A 16632-nucleotide genomic window follows, 5' to 3' on the forward strand; every position below is an offset into this window, starting at 1 on the left:
TCCCTCACCTGAAAGGGCTTCAATGGGCTGAGGTGGATGGATGGAGTTCACAGGAGCAGATTTATCTTCGAAGGCCACTCTGGGACCCTCAGGTACCCCGTCACAGTCTATAAGGCCCTGGTTACAGCCCTCGGCCTCCATGAGCGGCCGGCCTTTAGGGTGAACTCCCAGATCAATCAGCTCCTCAAAGCTCCAAGGCCCAGTTTTCCCATTCAGCCCTAGCTTGGAGTTCTCATTAACAAACTCTGAGCCTTCCACGAGACGTGTCTTTGGGCAAGAATTACTGTAGGAGACAGGGAGAATCAAAGTTTTAATAAGGCTGTTAACTCTGCCACTGACAAGGCTGTCCATTTACATCACGGCAAACTATGTTAGAGATCAACTTACTGTGATTTCCAAATGCAAAAATATGATAAACAAGCATTGTGGAAAACAGACTTTCTATTAAAGATGATATCTGATGTATTATCACCATTTGAATCCTAAAGTTTGCAAACAAGCACCAACCAACAATCTACTCGATGATTTAAACTAAAATCAAGGGATGTTTGTATTAATTACACCCCTGCAGTGCCTATAAGTTTCCACTCCCTTTGTCTTTATAAATGGAATCATGGTCAATTTTACTTCATTTCTCTTTGCAAAATCCAGCCACAAATACTCTATTGGACTGGGCTTTGCCTTAGCCACTCTCCCAAAAAGCTTTGACTGGTAAAGAACCTGGGCAACAGTTGGCATATGCAGGTTCGTTCTCCTATCTCAGCTGCTTAAGCTTTTAACTTTTCAGAATAGTCATAAGTGTCTTGTTGGCCTCCCTCACTAGTCTCCTTCTTGCATGGTCACTCAGTTTGTGATTACAGTTTGCTCTGGAAGGAATATGCACACATGTGCCATATTCCATCCATTTCTTAAGGATGAATTTACCTGAACTCCAGGGGGTGTTCAGTGACTTGGAAATTTATGATCTTCTGACTTACACTCTCACAGTCACTTAAAAAGGGGTGAATATTCATGCAGTCACTTTTTAAATGTATAAAAAAATTATATATTGTTTATTAAATTGACCATTATTCAATTTATAAAAGCAATAAAAAGGGGGCATTTTCAAGAAGGGTAAATACTTTTTATATGCACTGTATGTACAGATCATGACCGGAGACAACTAGGTGGTGAGATACAACAGTTTTTTTTTTCTCTACCCATTTGCTAGAGACTCTGCTGCACTGGTGTCGTTGTTCTCCTTGTTTTCCACTTCTGTCTGTCCATTCACACTACCAAGCGGCTCTTCCCTCTCCTCAGGGCCTTCCTGTGACGACATATCTTCCTCCTGGATATCTTTTTGGTCTTCTTCTTCTTCTTCTGCAGCTTCGTCTGCAGCTTCTTCCAGTTTACCGGACTGGTCACCTACAATTTAAGAGAAAGGGCCAATCAGGTGCAGAGAACCTTGAATATACATACATAAGGTTCATCCACTTCATCATAAGGTTCATACTAAGCATAAAGACACTGATCCTTACTTTCACAGTTTATTTGGTCAGTAACCTCTTCGTCATTCTCATCTGGATTACTTTTGTCATCATTGCTCTGGTTGAGGAAAGGAGGACACATACAAAGTGAGTCTGCAGCAGTCCATGACACTCGCAGTTTTAACAAATGTATAAATGAAACTACTCTCAGCAGCCTTACCTTGAAATCAATTTGGTCCGTTTTTCTGGTTCTCTTCATTATTTCTTCAATCCTCTGAAGTCATGGAAAGAGAAAACAACAATTTGGAAGATAAATGCTTACATGAATATTAAAAACTTTTAAAATTATTCAGGATTATCAAAATCTGTGTTCAGAAACTGTGCTATTAGCGTTTGCAATTCAGATGCAGATAAAACAGTTTTTTAAACTGTACAGCGAAATGTGTCCTCCGCATTTAACCCATCTGTGGTAGTGAACACACACACACTAGTGCACTAGGGGCAATGAGTACACACACACCCAGAGCGGTGGATAGCCAACTCCAGCGCCCGGGGACCTTGCTCAAGGGCCCAACAGTGGCAGCTTGCCAAGCCCGGGAATCGAACCTACAACCCTGTTATCGATAGCCCGGCGCTCTAACCGTTGAGCCACCACTGCGGTGTGTGACAAAAATCTTGACCAAACACAGTTCCACAGGAGTGTTTATGTGGGTGCTGAATCACATTAGTATTAAAATATGGCTTCAGAAAGTACCTTCTTCCTCTCCATGCGCTCCTGCTGGTTCTGCTGCATAATGCGCTCCCTCTCTTGCCGCTGTTTCTCAGCCTCCTCCTGGGCCTTTGCTTCGGCCTGCTCCCGCTGCAATTGGACAATAAGTCAAGCTCTCAACCATCCTATCGAACCATCCAAATCTGCAATTGGAGTGACATATGAAGCATGGATTCTGACTCACCTCTTTCTGTAGCTCTACCTGTCTCTGCTGCTCCTCCAACTCCAGCCTCTGTCTCTCTTCCTCGGCTTTAATAGCCTGTTCCTCTTCTTCCCTCTTCCTCTCCTCTGCCCGAAGCTTCTCCTCCTCCAAACGCCTCACTCTCTCCTCCTCGGCAAGCCGCTTCTGTTCCTCCTTTTTCAGCCTGCAAGATAGAATTTCTGCTCAACTCTGCAGCTCATCCTGTAAAACATTTACAGTATTATACTGTTGACAGTGGGATATGCTATTGAGTTGCTCCAGGCAACTCGTCTAACAAAAATAAAAAAAAAGAAAGGTCACTAAGGGAACCAGAGTTGCAGAGTCACTGCACCGTTTGTTGCTTCCGATCAGCCTCTTGTGAAATGTATGAAACATCACCAATGTGTCATTTGGGGAGCCCTTTAACCCTATGTGTTAGCCATCATTTCACTAATACACCAGATGTTTACATAAAGTGGCTCTAGGGTTGTCATTATAGCAGAATTTTGACACAGAGTCTAAGATCAAATCTGGTATTACAATCAAATCACTCATCACTGAACACCAATGGCTGTTCCTGGACTAAACTGAAGCGTGACGAGGTGAACTAAAATTAGAGCCAGTTTCCCAGATCCAGATTAAAGGATAGACTAAAATAGTTTCTATTTTACTAGTCCAGCTTATTATTTAAATGAAGATTTGAAAGTATTGAATTGCTTGCCAAAAGACAGCACTGAAACGTACTGAATCGTCCATACTTTGTGCAACTGTAATATACTCACCTTTCTTCCTCTTCTCTCTGCACTCTGAGCTGTTCCTCTCTCTCTTTCTGTTCACGGGCCAGACGTCGGTTCTCTGCCAAGATTTTAGCAGCCTCGGCAGCAGAGTTAGTGCCAGCCATGGCTTTTGAGTTGGGATCTAAAAGAGCATAGACACACGGTTTACCTTAGTTAATTTAACAAGCAAACCAAGGTTTTTTTTTAAAACTACTTTAAAAACCACTGTGTATGATTTCATAAAAAAGTACGGTATGATTACAGCCTGAGCTGAGGCGTCTTAAACATGCATCTGAAAGTCTCCAGCAGAGGGTGCAGTAAGTTCAGTGTCTGCTCTGGCTATACAGGAAAGGGAAATGAACTTGCTGCTCCTGGCCGTGCTGGACCTTGCTAGTACAATACTCCAGGGCTGTACTGAAGACGTCTTTGTGTTGGTTTATGGTACATAGCCTCTCCACCTCAACTGTGGTCAGACTAAACTGTGATGACAAAAGGGCTGTCTAATGGACAGGCTGAGTACAGTGAACTGACACTTTGCCAGATGATAGCCTCTAGTTTCTCTAGTTCTTAAACTGACTGAAAATAAAGGATAACATTTAGAAATCCACTTCACTAAGCAGAGCTAGTTATTACAATTAAAAGTACATATATCTCATTCTAAAAATACCAACATTATATCAATTTTAAACAGATTACCATGATACCATCACGCATTAAGTAATAACATTTATTAACTTGTAACAACAACACACGTCAATGCCTGGGATGTGCTGCATGTTCAACAGTAACTGAACAGTCCACTTTGACAAGAGTCAAATCCTTAGGGCCAGATGACTGGGTCTTCAATGGTCATCTGTGAAATGGTAAGGTTCTGATTGTGTGAGGAAAAACATAAACTAGCGACAGGGTATTGGGAACCCCAAGGCTCATCGATGTGCGTTGCCCATGACATTCCCATCTAGACCAAACTTACAAATATGCTACTGTGATATCACAGAAAATTGCAATAATAGTGACAAGAAAATGTGTCACACAATGTGCGTGGGGCTGCGTAGCAGCAGACCGGTCAGAGTGCCCATGCTAACCCCTGTCCTCTATCAAAAATGCCTACAATGGACACAAGAATGTCAAACACAAACTGGCCATTGGAGATGGACGCCTGGCTCAAACAGTCCTGTGTTCTTTTGCATCATGTGGATGGCTGAACAAGTGTGACAAGGGTAATAGACACTCCAGTGCTCCTTCAGTGAGCTGTTTTAATGGCAGGCAGAAGACCTGCAGCATATTAGGGAGGTGATCATAATTTTCTGGGTCATCGGTTTGTATTGAATTTCAAAGAGGATTAATAAACTGCATGTTTCTACATTCATGAACTGCAATGTAAGTATAGCTTGTAAGCCAGTTTAAACTTTTATTTGGTCACTCTTAAAGCCCTTCTGTCCATTTTTATCTTAATTTTTGTCCCTGGCTGTATTAGATACAATTCATCCTTAAATACTATATCATACCTATTACAGGCACCCTGATTACTTTAATATGCATCACAGTATGGAACATGTGTCATGATTTCTAATTCATGTTGACTTTAATATGTATATAGTACTGATAAAGCAGAATCAATGTCCTGGATGTTTGCTGTCACTACTCACCATCTTTGGGCTTGGAGCTGGGGGCAGGGCTGGCAGTGTTTGCTTCTTGAGACTGGGGTGACATAGGAGTCATGGGAGACATGTCTTTTGGCTTGGACTCCCTCTTCCGGAGAATTGGAGGGCCAGTGGGGGTGAGTGCAGGCTTTTGTATGGGCGGAGGTTTGGAAGCAGAGGTGGGCTGAGGGGATGGAGGCCGTTGCTTTCCCCCGCTGGGGGAAGGGGGACGATTCCGGGGACTTGACCTGAATGAAATACACACAAGGTGAGAGAGAGCATGTACACTTAAAGTAATATTCAATGTTGTGAGAGTAAGAACACCTGTGTAAAATGTCTGTGCACCCTGACGCCATGTTTGCAGAGACAGACATAGTGTAATTTGGCTCTTACTTGGCTGCTCCAGGGGAGGGCGCTCTCTTGGTGGTGCTGAGGGCTGGGGGACCAGGGGATGGGGAGCGATGGCGGTTAGGGATGGTGGAGGGTGAAGGAGGACGTTTTCCTCCTGGAGAAGTGAAGCGCTTGTCCTTCTCAGCTTTCTGCTTACACATGCAGGCAGACACGCAGACATGAACAAATGGAAAGCTGTTTTAGCCGTCAGCATTACACATCATAACATATATGTGAATTCATAAAAACAACTGTAATTAACCTGGGAGCTTAGGTTTGGTGGTCATACCAAATCAACCCAATGTATCTGTTCAGTATTTAAATGCAGCAGACCTGTTTCGACACAGTCAATTTCAAGGTTAGCTGTTCCACATCTATCTATTTTTATAGCACATATCACGTGCTATCAGGGTCAGAGTAGAGCTACTCAAATGCCAATGGGGCAAAGGCATCTAGCAATACAGATCAGGCTCGCTGACAGCACATTGTGTTTAAATCTAAATAATTTCACATCTATCCAAAAATGTCAAGAACATCAAGAATGATACATGATCAAAACAAACATCACATCACAGAAACATAAATGTGCCTGTATAATCTCAGGACACATCAACATTATATCTAGAGTCTGTGACCTGTATCGCCTGTCCATTAGATTCAGCTTCCATTACTATCCACAAGTTTTTTGTCATCACCTGGCAGCCAATCCGAGGTGGAAAAATACACTTCCTAGCCGACAAATTCAGAGCGGACAACAACACATTTCAAAATACATCTGCAGACACAGAGTATGTACATGTACAAATTCAATATTTAGAATGTTAATTTAAAAAAATATATATATTTTTTAAAAATAGTTGCACAATGTGCCCTGGTGACAGACAAGGTTGTGTGGATGGTTTAGAGTGAGGAGGAGGTGGTAGAGAGCAATTTTATTTTGTGTGGTGTGTAAAATGTTGAAATTTATGAAAATTTGAACTTTTCTTTTCACAATGAAATTACAGTTTTGTGTTGACAGAGAAAGTAACTGCTGGATACAGGTATTTATTCAAATGGAAACGGTACCTAACCCAAAACATAACCAATCACAATTGTTAGCTATGGAGCTACAGGATTCATAGTGGGCTTTTCTAGATACCTCTGAATTCACACATAGCACCAGTAATCACAGTAGGACAGAAGTAGGGCAGACTGCAATTAGTTGTGTGTCAGACTGAATCAGCGAAGCAGCCATTTCTTAGGGCTACACTGATCACAATTCCACTTCCACTTTCTCACAGGCCATCTCACTGTAACCGTGCACAATCACTGTAGAGAGCAGCGAGTGGGCTGAGAACCCTCCGGAGTCGACTGGATAAATGAGGTCAGCAGGATCTCAGGAGAGCAGAGGACTCGCTTTGTCATTTGAAAACACAATGTTTGGCTTCCTTACCTTGTTGCTATCATCTTATCTAACTGCTCAGGAAGAGAATCTAGAGGATCATTTCAGAACTCTGGTGTTTGGTTGTAGTCATCTTTGCCGTGGACTGCTGGGATAGAACTAGAGAGACTTCTAGATTTAACACTAGCAGCGCCTGGGTGCGGCCTACCCTGCTTTGCATTCAGTTAGCGGTTCCTGCTTTGTCCATTGATGGTTCTCTGACTAGGATCTGGACAATGGCCCACTTTGTCTGTACAGGCTAGCTTGTTCTCCTCCCAATAACATCTCACTATGAAATGCATCCAACTTAGTGGGTTATTTTGGAGCATGTCCTTTCTAATGCTCAATTCAATTCCACGTTTACTTGGAGGAGCTTGACCTTTTATTGTGCTAAAACCAAATTAAGCTATATAACACAGACTCCATTTCTTTTTTTATAGCTCAAGGATTGTTCAAAGGCACTAGGTAAATGTTTTTTTTGTATTTAAAACATACACCATAGAGCAAAGAGAAACCGTCGCCAAGTGTATCCTGTGCCTGTCAGAGCACGCTCCAGCTGCTATCAGATAGGACCAGTCAGAAAGGACAGCACCCTGATTAGCATCAGTGCTAAATGACTGCGCTGCTTTGCAAAGCAAATCAAAGCCGATGTGTGCGTATAACTCTGCTATCGGAGTATATTATTTTAAGGTATTTCATTCCAGGCAGAGAGGAAGCAATTTCTTTCTTGCCTTTAATCCGTATGTTCCTTTAACCTCATCCGGCTTATAAGATAACTCCAGAGAGCTAAAGGCTTTTTCAGTATTCAGCGCGCTAAACCAATCCCATTCAATCCTCATTCATCTCAATCTAAGCAATCGTTATTAATAAAAGTCATCTGGACTCAGTACATTAGGGTGTACTGCCTGGGGTCCATACAACTATTAGGAATTCATGTTTAAGCTGGATTTGCTGAGAGAGGTTCTATAGTGTTGTCTGTGAGAGATTTAATGATATGATTTGTATGAACAAAGAATCGTTGCAATCTTTCAAATTACCACAGAGGACATGCACTGAAACATTACAGCCCAGATACTGATGTCAACAACTGGCTGAAAATGTTTCTTTCACTTTTTTTTACTTCAAAAAGGGGACTGGAACAAGGTGTTGACTGATTATCAATTCGCCCCATAGTCAATTTTTCTAGTTATCGGAATTGACATTTTAACTCGACATATTTTCTTGCACATAAAAAAACAAAACAAAACGCATATACAAAATGCACATCTCTAACGCTACTACACCGGGCACAAACTCTGGGCTCAACCCACAGTCTGACACCACTGGTCTCAGTGCCCTGCCGTTAGCACTATAGATTGGTTGAAATGTTTTGCCGCCTCCATGTTTTAGAGACACGGATAACAAACTCTGCAGGAATGTGTGCGTGCATAAACACAGTTTCTTTCAAATTTCTATTTTTAGCAGTTTTTACCTCTTGTTTGAGAACCTAGCAGTTGTTCTTTACATTGTACCACATTTCACGAAGAATGGAGCAATTTAAATGTTCCGAAAAGACCTGTTATAAAATCTTTTTACAGTGACTTCCATTAATTATTTTTTTTTTTGTGGTGACTGTGACCATATGCGATACATTCACTTATGTTAACAAAGAAAAACTAAGGGATAGGTAGGAGAAGAGTAGCAACACTGATTAAATGGCTGTTATGAAAGCAAAATAATATATGAATTGTTTAATAACTCTTTAATTAATAGCGTGCATCAGCACCTTTATTCATGCAATCACTTTTTTTTGCTTGATTTTACGGATTTATTTATTTCTTATATTATTAATATTACATATTTTTACTTTGTCCTTATTAAGTATGTAAAAATGATCCTTATATCAATCTAAGATTGAATTTTCCAAAAATACACATTTGATTTTTTTTTTTATAATGTCTAGTTTAACATAATGTTCTTTAAAAGAACATCTCTCTCTCTCTCTCTCTCTCTATATATATATATATATATATATATATATATATATATATATATATATATATATATATATATATATCTCATAAATCAAGCATCTCATCATTTAAATTGGTGAACCCGAAAGTAAATAAACCCAGTTTGAACAGGGATTAGAAACAACCACAAGTTCAGTTCACACTGCTGCCCACACTCACCTGAGTCATGCTGGAAATGGCATCGGCTGAAGCAGAGGTCGGGGGACCTTTTCGGCGGTCGGTGCTGCGGCTGCGCAGGGGTCCGCGGGGGCTGGGCTGCAACGGGCTGGCAGACACTGAGCGAGGACACAGGTGAGACTCTGGTAAAGGACACGGTCAGTGGAGCACGGGGCAGGCGAGGAGCAGGGAGAGGAGGCCATGAGCAGGTCAGCGGGGTGAGCAAGGCAAAAAAGGAGAGAGGGAGAGAGGCAAAAACAGAGGAATAGAGAAAATAGAGGATGGGGATGATAAGAGCACAAAACAGTTCACCAGGTGTTAGATTTCTACTGACTGGTGGATGAAGGTTTGTTGCTGATTCTAGAGCAAGCAATGATGGGCTTGGGAGGAAAAAAGAAAGAGAGAGCGAGAGCGAGAGAGAGAGAGAGAGAGATCAAGACAGAGATGGAGAGAGAGAATGAAAGATAGAGAGATGTATTGGGAGGGGATAAGCACACTTGCATTCCATCTTAGGCAGAACACACTGGACACCTAGTGCACCAAACAGCAAAATCACCAAATCCCTAACTTGGAGCACTGATCACCAAACAGCCAAGCATTACATCACCATAGGAACACACACACACACACACACTTAACATTTTAGACCGACATTTGATAATCACATACTCGTCTCTCATGTTAGTGATTAGCCTGTCTATGCATGTGGTTTCTGAGGGGCCACCACATCAGATCCTTTTGCTGCTACTTCTGGCCCCGGGCCACATCATATTGGCCAAAGCCGCGTTTCAGCACAAACAGGAAGAAAATGAAAAATTCTGAGGGATTATCTGCTGGTGCTACTAACGGGACAGGCGGCTTGGATTTGGCCATGAGCAGGAGACACATGCCTGTCAGCACAGGGACACAGAGAGCTGAGGTAAGCTGAGGTAAGAAGAGCAGGGCACTCCTCCTTGTGAGAACACTGTGATGGAAGGGATTCCTCAGCTAATCCTCACCTGTGGTAATTAACTCTGACTGTTATGAACAACAGATAAGCACTGAATTGTAACTGATCCATAAGCTGCTGCTGATTCATGTCATCTCCGCAACTATTTTAGGAGCCTGTGATGATGCCCTCAAATCCTACTTATGTAATAATGATTACAATTATCAGGGAGGCCCAAGCAGCTGTTTTAACCCCAGTCACTTTCTCTACAATAATAGTGGGTGTCCAGCTTAGCTTCGGGAGTACCTCAGAGCAAAAATGATTTTTTTCCTGCTTGAATACATCAGACTGAACTAAGCCGTTATTAACCAGATTTGGTAGATGGGTGGGAAATCACCAAACTGCCAAATGTATGTATAAAAAGCTGCTTTAAGGCATGACAAAGGGAACCATTCTGAAGAATGTAAAATCCCTAGACTTTAAATGTCTTTATTATTGATCTAACAAAAAAATATGAATGAGTATGTGTGTCAATCTTTATAATACTAAGCTAATACTGTATTAGCTGTTAATAATCCACTTTATTAAATGAACATAAAGCCCATTAAGGGCCACACCAAGTGCTGGCCCTGACTACTATGATTACAGTGCTTTTGCATTCCCCATCTAACTGACCACCAAGAACTAAATACTCATTAAGCTTCTCATGACGCAGCTTGAGAGAATGCTAAGAATGAGTAAAGCTGCAAAAATAACCCTCAAAATCCAGAACTGGACAGTCTAAATGAACACAGTTACCTAAGGCAACTGATTTTGTCTTCATTTATCGCAACTGGGTAGAAGGCCTGAGCAATGGGGGAAGTGAGGTAGCTGCTCTTTTGGGATTAGAGTAACTACAGAAGCCAGCAGCAGCAGCAGCAACAGCACTATCCAAAGCTCACACTCCCTACACACAGTCCCTCACACGCACAGCACTGCTCAGCTAATCAGCTTACTGTAGATCCCTCAACGTGTGCTCTGTGTAAAACACACGCGCACGACTGTCGCAGGAGACTCCGCAAAGTACTCCAGTCAGTTCACGTTTCTTGAAAACTGTGGATTATGGCAGTGTCCAAATGACTGTGTGTAATGTACTATAAGATACCTAATGCAGCCATGAGGCTAAAGTGTACATTAAACATTAAACTCTGCCGAACAAATACTTACATAATTAAGTATTTATAATTGTTTAGGGAGCTTAGAAGGGCTATGGGTTGATCCCCAGGACCAGCATCCCTGAGCAGGGCACACATAACCTCCAACTGCCCTCCTGGCACTATAGTGCCTGCCCACTACTCTAGGTGTGTTAACCTGCTAGAAATCCCACTCTCCAAGTACATTTGACCACTGTGCTTTAGCATGCCCCACAGAACACCATATGCCATCCATTTACACCCACTGATTTGAACACAGGCATAAAGGTCCAGTACAGGCTCAACTTGGCCCCCTTCTCTCTGTCTCTAGGGCCTTTTCTCTATGTTACCTGGGATGTCTGTTCCATCGGCTGAGAGGGCCGCCGCGCTCTTGCTCCTAGCTAGAGAGGCCTGGGTGGGGGTGAGGAGACGACTGAAGTCCATGGGACTGGCCAAGGAGCGACGTGCTACACACGCACACACACAGCATGCCGACACCCAAAAAACAGAGCATACAAAAAGAAAAAAAAAGAAAAGAGACAGAAGGGTTGAAGGACAAATAAAAGTTGAGTGGTAGTGCAGGAAAGGGGTGGGGTGGGGCAGTGGGGAGTGACATAGGGGCAACCAAGTGACAAAACAGTAAAGAAGAATCAACATGAGAACCAAAAGAGTAATTGTGCTTAAGTCTTAGAGCACCGGATGGTGCTGATGGAGCCAAGGTGAGCTTCAGGTGGCTAGAGGGATGAAGGGGACAATAAGGATACACATGGAGGCAAGCACTCATGGCAGAAACCAAATGGCAGTCGTGCAAGAGATCTTTGAAAGCCAGGCCGGAGTCAAATGCTTAGCTTTGCCAGGTTACATGCCCAAGACTACAGATCCTATCGCGTTAAGCATTCAACTCAAGTCTGGTCTCTACTACACAGCTCAGTTAATTAAGTGCAGTTGTGTGTGGAACACAGTTCTGTGCAAAACCAACAAAAGCCATTAAGTGCAAGTTCTTCATTTTTCTGGAGATATTTCTGAGGGGATAAAATATAAGTTTTTGCCTTCACCTGTAAATTTGCCATTTTGGAGAGACAAGGGTTTTTGTGTGACATGAGCAAGTGAGGGTGCAAGACCTGGTAGACCAACAAACTTGTCTCCCATCAGATTAAGAGCACTTAACCCTTTGAAGCCTGAGCTATAAAAGGTTTCATAAAACTGCCAAAAAAAATTCTAATTCTTTACCGGAGTTGGAATGTTTATTTAAACTTCTGTCCAATTATGAAATGATCAAATATTACCAAAAAAATGAATACATACATACATAAAATTAAACTACAATTTGTATCATACTTGATTAATATGGACAGTATTACTCACAGCAAATTGTCTTTTATTTACCTTTCAACTTTTACTCAAGTAATGTCAAACTAAATCTATATGTATATTTCTGGTGCTATATTTCTGGACTTTTTATTAATGTAATGAATGAATTAGTTATTATTTAAATGCTTTTATTATAAATTTTACTATTGAATCATTTAAAAAAAAAACTTTATCAAACTATTTTGCAGAAGTCTTAAAAACATCAAATAAGATATGCTTGGCTTTAAAGGGTTAAAGTTGTCATCTTTGAAGGATAGAAGGAAATAAAACTTCAGTCTTGCTTCAGAAATAAAGAAATACAAACAAAAATGTGTCTTAAAAAGATGTGTAGCAAATTAAAAAGAATGATATCTCAGAGTCCAGATTTCAGATTCCAGGTTTAGGATTATTTGGATAGCGAGAAGCAGAAAATTCTCCAACTTTTAAGACTGATCTTTGGAAAACTAAATTTTGCAGTGTTCAGGTAGACACCCTAAAGGTTGAACACATCGATAAACTTAGTTGTTGAATTTGTCAAATATGTAATTCATAAAAAACAGAACAACCTGTACTTAACGGCTGGTAACTAAACAAACAGTAAACTCTAATTTTTGCACAGCGCTGCAGCTTAATGGAAATCTGTGGCAGAGCTGTGTGAGATTGGTCTTACAGTAGAGACAAAGAGCTCTTGCAGTCATGAGATCAGGGAGTCATGTCTCTTGGAGCTGTTTGGAGCTACAGTCACAACCCCGGGTTGGGAAAAAAAAAAAAAAAACAGAAAAATAAAAAGGTGAAAGCTGAGTGTAGCTGGTTTGGATGGTCTGTTTTTTTCCCCCTCTTCTTTTGGTTTTAGAGATTAGAGGCCTGCTGGCTGCTTGCTAAAGCAGGCATGCTGTGGTGGGGCTGGCTTTGGTGCTTAGCTGGCGTGAACCAAACTGTAGTCAGAGCTGTATTACAGGGCTAAAAGTAATTAGTGGAGTCTAATGATGTGGCTGCAGGGTGGCTCTCTTTAATAAGGAGCTTTTCTCTGCAGGGTGACCGATGAGGATAAGAAGGTGTCCATTATCACGGAGAGAGCATGCTCAGTGGGCAACAGTATCAATCCATCACACAAGCCAGACTTCCTCAAAGGCACAGTCATAAAACAGCAAATGGATTATTATCGAGAACATCTTGTACGCTGGGTATACAGCAGAAGCTGGGAGTTTAATTCCCTGAGGGCATGTAGAAGGAGTTGTCTCTTCTTTAGAGGAGATGGCACTGGTGCACAATCGTGCTCTCACCCACTCCTTTACACATACATACACACACACATATATACATATACACAGGCACAAACTGCAGATAGCATCATCGAGGAGAGAAAACAACGCAGCGTTCACATAAAACAAACATAACATTGTGTTAGTGGACAAAAGCGCCATTTCTCCATCAGTGGCTCAGGGAGAGATATTTCGAGACTGAAGAAGAAAGGAGTTATAACATCAGCAGCAAAGATTCATTGTAGGCACAGTGCAGTCAGGTTCTGGAACTGGACAGTAGATAAGGAGGAACAAGGCAGCGGAAAGTATTCATAAGGCCTTATAAAAGGGGGAAAAAGTGCGTAAGAGAAGAGGGGTTGTTATTTGTCGGCTGGAAAAAGGTCTGATGCAGGAGAGAAAATGAAATGAGATCATCAGCTTCAGAGGAATGCAGAATGAATAGTAATAATAGTGTCCTATAGTGCTGTTTAAATCAATTCCGTACAACGACATGCAGTGCATTAACCACGGTCACTTTGGGGTTGACTCTGGTGGGTAGTGTTAGCAACAGCTCAACGAGCAGGGCAGTTGGGTTAATGCAGCGGGTGCGTATTTGTTATTATGGGGCGGCGCGCAGGCACATACAAAAACGTCCACAATGGGACAAAGCACCTGCTTCACTGGGTGGGGCTTTCTCTGGTATGGCTTTAGGTGAGGCTCTACTCCCTACTCGCGAGAGGGAGGAGCTCCGATTCTTCAAGGCGGGGCCTAAAGACACATGGACAGTGCGAAGTTTATCAGTCTATTAAGGAACACAGCTTAGCGTCCTCTTGGCATTTGAAAGCTCCTCAAACATGCTAATAATGAACCATTATGAAATTCAAGTAAAGCAACCTCTGGCTAATGTTATATATTATATTGTTATTATTTGATATTATTATTATATCTACAGTCACTGCAGTTCCACTTACCATATAGGAGCACTTTGTAGTTCTTTAGCTACAGACTGTAGTCCATCTGTTCCTCTGCATACTCTGTTAGCCTCCTTTCACCCTGTTCTTCAATGTGCAGAACCCCACAGAATGTTGGTGGGGAATTCGCAGTACTACAGTGTCACTGATGTGGTGGTGACATGTTAGTGTGTGTTGGGCTGGTTCGAGTGGTTTAATCACAGCAGTGCTGCTGGAGTGTTTAAACACTCGCTCTTGCACACAATCCAACCAGAAATATCTAGTCAGAAATATAACAGTTACCACTGATTAAGGACTAGAGGATGACCAACGCAAAATGTGAAGCAAAAGATGAGCTTCTGCCTTAGCCTTTACATCTACAAGGTGGATCAACTAGGTAGGCGTGTCTAGTAAAGTGGACACTGAGTGGACACTGCTGTGTCTGATCCACCTTTTACCAGCACAACACCATGTCAGTGACACTGCAGTGCTGAGAATGACCCACCACCCAAATAATACCTGCTCTGCCGTTACCCTGTGGGGTCCTGACAACTGAAGAACAGGGTGAAAGGAGGCTAACAAAGCATGAAGAAGAGAAACGAAAGGACAACAGTCTCTAATTATAGATCTAAAGTGTTCCTATATGGAAAATGTAGCTGATACATTGGACAATGAGTAAAGAAACAAGGAGGTGTTAATGTTATGGCTAATCAGTGTATATATGTATTTAACTGTGCATCACTTTTAAAACTACCATTTTAATTTTTTTGTGCTTTGAATTGGTAAGAGTGCCAAAGTAGCAGTGGGGTTGTCATAGGGACCAGTGGGAGGGGGGGCTCAGCACCTGTCTTTTCCACCTGAGGCTGCTTATGCGCTTCCTTAGAGGCCTGAGGGGAATTGCTAGGCAACCGATTCAAAGACGAACTCCTCCGCTTAGCACCTACAAGACAAAAGAGAGCTCACAACCTGAAACAGAGATTTCAAATAGGAAAGTCTTCATCTCTATTCATCCAAAGGTTCAAAGTACTTTGCCTCTGCCTGCGTAACTGACTCATTTTATACTACCACCTTTTCCCTCCAGCAAAATAACCGCTTATTGCGATAGCAATTTTACATCAATGCATGGATTCCTCAGCTTTTCATTTCAATTAATGTGAGAGCTGATTTAAGAAAATATGACCATCACAAATACATGTACTGTGCTTTTATATTAATCTGATTCAGATGCTTTTTGGAAACCAAAGTTCTGCACCTATAAGGAATGAGCTTGGCCTTCTGAAAGGAAGAAAAGAAAACTGATGGATCTGATACAGACAGCGGGTGAAATCAGCTGAGTCACTGCTGAATAAGCCCTTTAGATAAAATTAAGCTGTGGAAAAAAGAGCACTAGCACACAAATCATTAGTACAACCTATCCGCCGTGGTGAAGCTAAAAATAGTCATCACTAAGGAGCTTTGTAAAATAACACCACAAGAGAGCCAAAGTGAGAAAGATGACACACAAAGTCTTCCCTAGTGATTATGTCCCAGTCAGATCACATCAATAAGAGTCAGGTAACATTCTGATTCAGACACATGCAGGATCAGCAATCGCAAGAGGTTGCTTTACCAGCCATTTCCTGTGGTCTCTGAGTAATACAGAGAACTCCATACATCCTGGATGAAGGGGAGAAAGGAGGTGAACAAACACTAGCAGGGTTTTGGCAGGGTGTGTGAGGTATGGGTGGGGTGAGGTAGGAACATGACAAGAGGGACACTTACTCTTGTCTGGAGAGTTCAGGAGGGTGGCGGAGGATGAGGAGAGGCGTTTGCTGATGGCCGAGTCAACCGGCTGCTTCAGGTTTGTGGTGGAGGTGGAACGCTTGTCTACAGGGAAGGTCGACATACACACATACCAGGGCAAGGGAGTTAGAGGATTGCACACCACTCAGGATCTTAAAGGTGGGGTGGGGGAGCAGAGCTAAGTTAGGATGGAATCTACAGGAGGGCTGTTACAGTGTCACGGTTTCACTGTGTATGATCAGATGGTTACCTCAAAGTACCAATTACAACACATCTCTGTCTATTTTTGTCTGTGAATTACAGTTTCTTAAACTAGCTGTGACCTCATTGCTCTCGACTCTTGAAAACACTTCAGCTCCTTCTTCACCTATCAGCGCATGCCATAGACATGAACTT

At 42.1% G+C, this 16632-nt stretch overlaps 1 protein-coding gene across 10 annotated transcripts in view; it reads right to left on the bottom strand.

Annotated features, from left to right (window-relative positions):
- map7d3 (MAP7 domain containing 3) overlaps nucleotides 1-16632 on the bottom strand; it is a 36577-nt gene that overhangs the window by 4531 nt on the left and 15414 nt on the right. For 2 of the 10 annotated variants that reach the window (XM_072664122.1, XM_072664120.1), the window contains 14 exons: nucleotides 16216-16320; nucleotides 15299-15394; nucleotides 14177-14272; nucleotides 11264-11380; nucleotides 8817-8956; nucleotides 5229-5374; nucleotides 4842-5083; nucleotides 3199-3334; nucleotides 2420-2600; nucleotides 2221-2325; nucleotides 1687-1740; nucleotides 1518-1584; nucleotides 1200-1404; nucleotides 9-283 (listed from right to left, as the gene is read on the bottom strand). In XM_072664122.1, the coding sequence (XP_072520223.1) occupies nucleotides 9-283; nucleotides 1200-1404; nucleotides 1518-1584; nucleotides 1687-1740; nucleotides 2221-2325; nucleotides 2420-2600; nucleotides 3199-3334; nucleotides 4842-5083; nucleotides 5229-5374; nucleotides 8817-8956; nucleotides 11264-11380; nucleotides 14177-14272; nucleotides 15299-15394; nucleotides 16216-16320 (1965 nt within the window). The remainder of the gene's footprint in view (nucleotides 1-8; nucleotides 284-1199; nucleotides 1405-1517; nucleotides 1585-1686; nucleotides 1741-2220; nucleotides 2326-2419; nucleotides 2601-3198; nucleotides 3335-4841; nucleotides 5084-5228; nucleotides 5375-8816; nucleotides 8957-11263; nucleotides 11381-14176; nucleotides 14273-15298; nucleotides 15395-16215; nucleotides 16321-16632) is intronic. The other 8 variants (XM_072664126.1, XM_072664124.1, XM_072664121.1 and 5 more) reach the window with 7 other exon arrangements.

This window comes from Salminus brasiliensis, chromosome 19 (genome assembly GCF_030463535.1).
Source record: "Salminus brasiliensis chromosome 19, fSalBra1.hap2, whole genome shotgun sequence".
Classification (NCBI taxonomy): Eukaryota; Metazoa; Chordata; class Actinopteri; order Characiformes; family Bryconidae; genus Salminus; species Salminus brasiliensis.